Consider the following 3,427-nt stretch of genomic DNA (forward strand, 5'->3'; position numbering starts at 1 on the left):
ATCTGGTGGCTGTGAAAGGCGCTACATAAATGCAAGTCTTTTTTCTAGTCCACTGCTCTCTTGGCCCGCGCCCCACCCTCCACAACTTTCAGCTCATCCAAAACGTTGCCGTTCGTATCCTAACGCAACATATCCCGCTCGCCCATCACCTACATCCCACCCCCCCCTCGCCCATCACCTACATTCCTCCCCCCACCCCCTCGACAATCACCTACATTCTCCCCCCCCCCCCCCAAAAGTTCTGGAATTTCCTCCCTCTACCTCTCTCCCCTCCCTCCTTAAAACCTACCTCTTTGACCAAGCTTTTAGTCACCCCTCCTAATATCTCCTTCCTTGGTTCGGTCGGATCAGGCTGTGGGACGTTTCTCCTGCATAAAATCAAGTTGTTCTGGTCACCTTATCTGAAGATGGGAGCTTCGAACAGTGTAGCACTGCAATGAAGGGTCAACCTAAATCATGTTCTCAAGTCCCGGAGTGGGTTCGAACCCACAACCTTCTGACCCCAGAGAGCTCCCAGCTGCGACGTGTGAGTGTCCGTGTACAGGCTCGCGTGTGAAGACGGCCACAGAGGGCGGGGGGTAAAGCCACACTTCAACACCCGCCTTCGGGAGACTGAAGAAATATTGAGCTGGGAAAGGTAGGAGTGACCATTCAGAATCTCAACGATACCATTTATAAGTGCAGGGACATGAATCACACATGTGGAGAATGGAGTATACCTTTTTTATTCAAAATTCACATAAGGGTAAAAATATCTGCAAAAATAACTCAAAAAATTTGATAGAATAAGGTGAAGCAGGTACACTTTTTTTTAATATACCATGAAGTCTGCTGCTAAAGCTTGCTCCATTTCGCACTGCTAACACAGTGTACATTTAGACAGCGGGACAGAGGGTCCCTGCTTCAGCCTCCCTCCGAGGCAGCTCATGACGTTTACACTGTACAGTCCCAGGAGTGGATGGAGGAAGAAGCTGCTCGACCCGACCAGGATACTGGAGGACAGGCGCCGTTCAAAAAGTGGGGAGGGGAAGGGGGGGGGGGGGGGGGGGGGGGGTTGGAAAGGGAAGAAGGGCGCCCCACACACACCGAACTTCAGGCCTCAGGCGGGGTCCTTCAACTGTCTTTCTCCGTCTGCAGGGAGGCTGCGGCCAGCGTTACCGTGGTCATGGGCTGCCCGGCCATACCGTGGATTTGCATCTTGGCCAGTTTCTTCTGTTCGCACTCTGTGACCAGGCGGTTCAGCTCCGCTGCACTGTAGCCAATCAGAGTCTTCAGGTCGCACACAAACTTATAGACGAATCTCTTCCCCTGGACCTTACAGATCATGTCTCCATCGTAATAATATCTGGGCAAGAAAAAAAAAAAGAGGACCAGAAATCAAACATTGCACTCGCACACACCATCGCACAGAAAAACAAAACGACTCCAAAACTCAGCCTTTTCTTCCTACCAACATCTACCAGCTTTTCAAAGCAAAGCTGGAAGTCATCTGGTAGCTACTTCTCCCTTTATATACAAAAGCCATGTACTGAAATAGAAACAGAAAATGCTGGAAATACTCAGCAGGCCAGGCAGCATCTGTGGAGAGAGAAACAGAGTTAACGTTTCAGGTCGATGGCCTTTCGTCAGAACTGGAAAAAGTTGGAGATGGAACAGGTTTTAAGCCAATGCAGGGGCAGGGAAAGGGGGGGAAACAAAAGGGGAGGTATGTGATAGGATGGAAGGCAGGAGAGATTAAATGACAAAAGGGGCTGATAGTACAAAGCAAAAGGAGATGGTAGTGGGGCAAGTAAAGAAACAAAAGATGGGCGTAAATGGGAATGGCAGAATCATCAACAGCTGCCATGTGAAAAAATAGGAGCCGAGGTTCTGGTCTGAAATCGTTGAACTCGATGTTAAGTCCAGAAGGCCGCAAAGTGCCAAATCAAAAGGAGGTGCTGTTCCTCGAGCTTACACTGAACTTCGTTGGAACGGTGCAAGAGGCTGAGGACAGGCGTCAGAGTGGGAGTGGAGCGGAGAGGAGAATTCAAGTGACAGGAAGCTCGGGGTCCCGCTTGCGGACTGAATGGAGGTGTTCCGCAGAGTGGTCACTCAATCTGCATTTGGTCGCCCCACTTCCTGCCTTTCACCCTATCACAGACCTTCCCTTTTGTTCTTTCCTCCCCTTCCCCCGCTTAAAATCCATTACATCTCTAACTTTTTCCAGTTCTGACGAAAGGTCACCGACCTGAAACGTTAACTCGGTTTCTCTCTCCACAGATGCTGCCCGACCTGCTGAGTATTTCCAACATTTTCAGCCTCCCTTTATATGGTCTTCTTCAGCTTGATTCTGCACTATAGCCTTTGCATGGAGTTTCTTGGAATAGAAGAAACCCTACACATTATTTCCTGGGTGAAACCATCACCAAATCGGTTGCAACTGGTTACAAGTTTCAGAGCAGCTGGGCGGTCAGGGCAGGAGCGAGAAGACTCTCAATTCCCTCCCCACAAAACTAAGCCCCTATTCTTTCTCCCATCACCTCGCCCCTCCTCCTCTGGGCAAGGCAAGTGGCACACTAGGGTTGAATGTTTGTGCTCCAGCACAGAGGCACAAACCTTGGATGAACTCAGGGTTGATCGCCGATTCAGTGAGTCATGCCAAGTGCAATGGGAGGGCTGTGGTGACTGCGATTGGACTGGTGAGCTGAAAGGCACTACTTCACGGGAACAGTATCTGAATCACCCAGGAGTCACACCTCTTCTTTCTGAAAATGCAGACTCGAGTCAAGCTTATAAAATACTGGATGTTCTTTGCCCCATACCCTAAACTGAAATACTCCTCCAACAACATTAAATCGCAGCCTCGTTCTCTCTACCTCCATCTCCCCACCCACCCTTTTCTCTCTCCTGCCTGTTCATTACGAAGAGATCCTCTCTCCTCCTGCCCGTCCTTGGTATGTAACCACGTTTTTTTTTGTAATGGATATTAGGTGGGATATAATCTTTGTTGAGAAGACATGAGCCTTTCTAACCACCCCCCCCCAACCCCCAGTTTCTCCTCAGTCACACCGTCTAACTTTAACAGGCACAGAAAAACCCCATAATTACAACAGCTACTCCACTTCAAAAAGAACTTCATTGGCTGTAAAGCGCTTGGAGACGTCCGGTGGTCGTGAAAGGCGCTATATAAATGCAAGTCTTTCTTTCTTTCTGAAGCCACAGCAGGAGGCAGGACACAGAACCCAAATCCAGCATATTTGACAATCTTTCATGTACTGTACAAATGTTTTGAGAGGATACAATTCTAAACAGTAAAGACAAACACTAGGGAAACAGCCATTCATTCCAGACTCTCTCTATTTTGACCTGGTGCCAGAAATTTACAAGAACTTCCACTCTGAAAACTCCCCACATCAAATAGCCAATAAATTCTGACCTTAGATCAGGT

At 48.8% G+C, this 3,427-nt stretch overlaps 1 protein-coding gene across 9 annotated transcripts in view; it reads right to left on the bottom strand.

Moving 5' to 3' along the window:
• Positions 1–707: 707 nt before the first annotated feature.
• gabpa (GA binding protein transcription factor subunit alpha) overlaps positions 708–3,427 on the bottom strand; it is a 384,408-nt gene continuing 381,688 nt past the window's right edge. For all 9 annotated transcript variants that reach the window (XM_086007248.1, XM_086007246.1, XM_086007252.1 and 6 more), the window contains one exon: positions 708–1,345. In XM_086007248.1, coding sequence (XP_085863374.1) covers positions 1,114–1,345 — 232 coding nt within the window. In that variant the 3' untranslated portion in view covers positions 708–1,113. The remainder of the gene's footprint in view (positions 1,346–3,427) is intronic.

The sequence above is a fragment of the Somniosus microcephalus genome, chromosome 14 (assembly GCF_052327205.1).
Source record: "Somniosus microcephalus isolate GS21.2 chromosome 14, FLI_Smic_1.0, whole genome shotgun sequence".
Classification (NCBI taxonomy): Eukaryota; Metazoa; Chordata; class Chondrichthyes; order Squaliformes; family Somniosidae; genus Somniosus; species Somniosus microcephalus.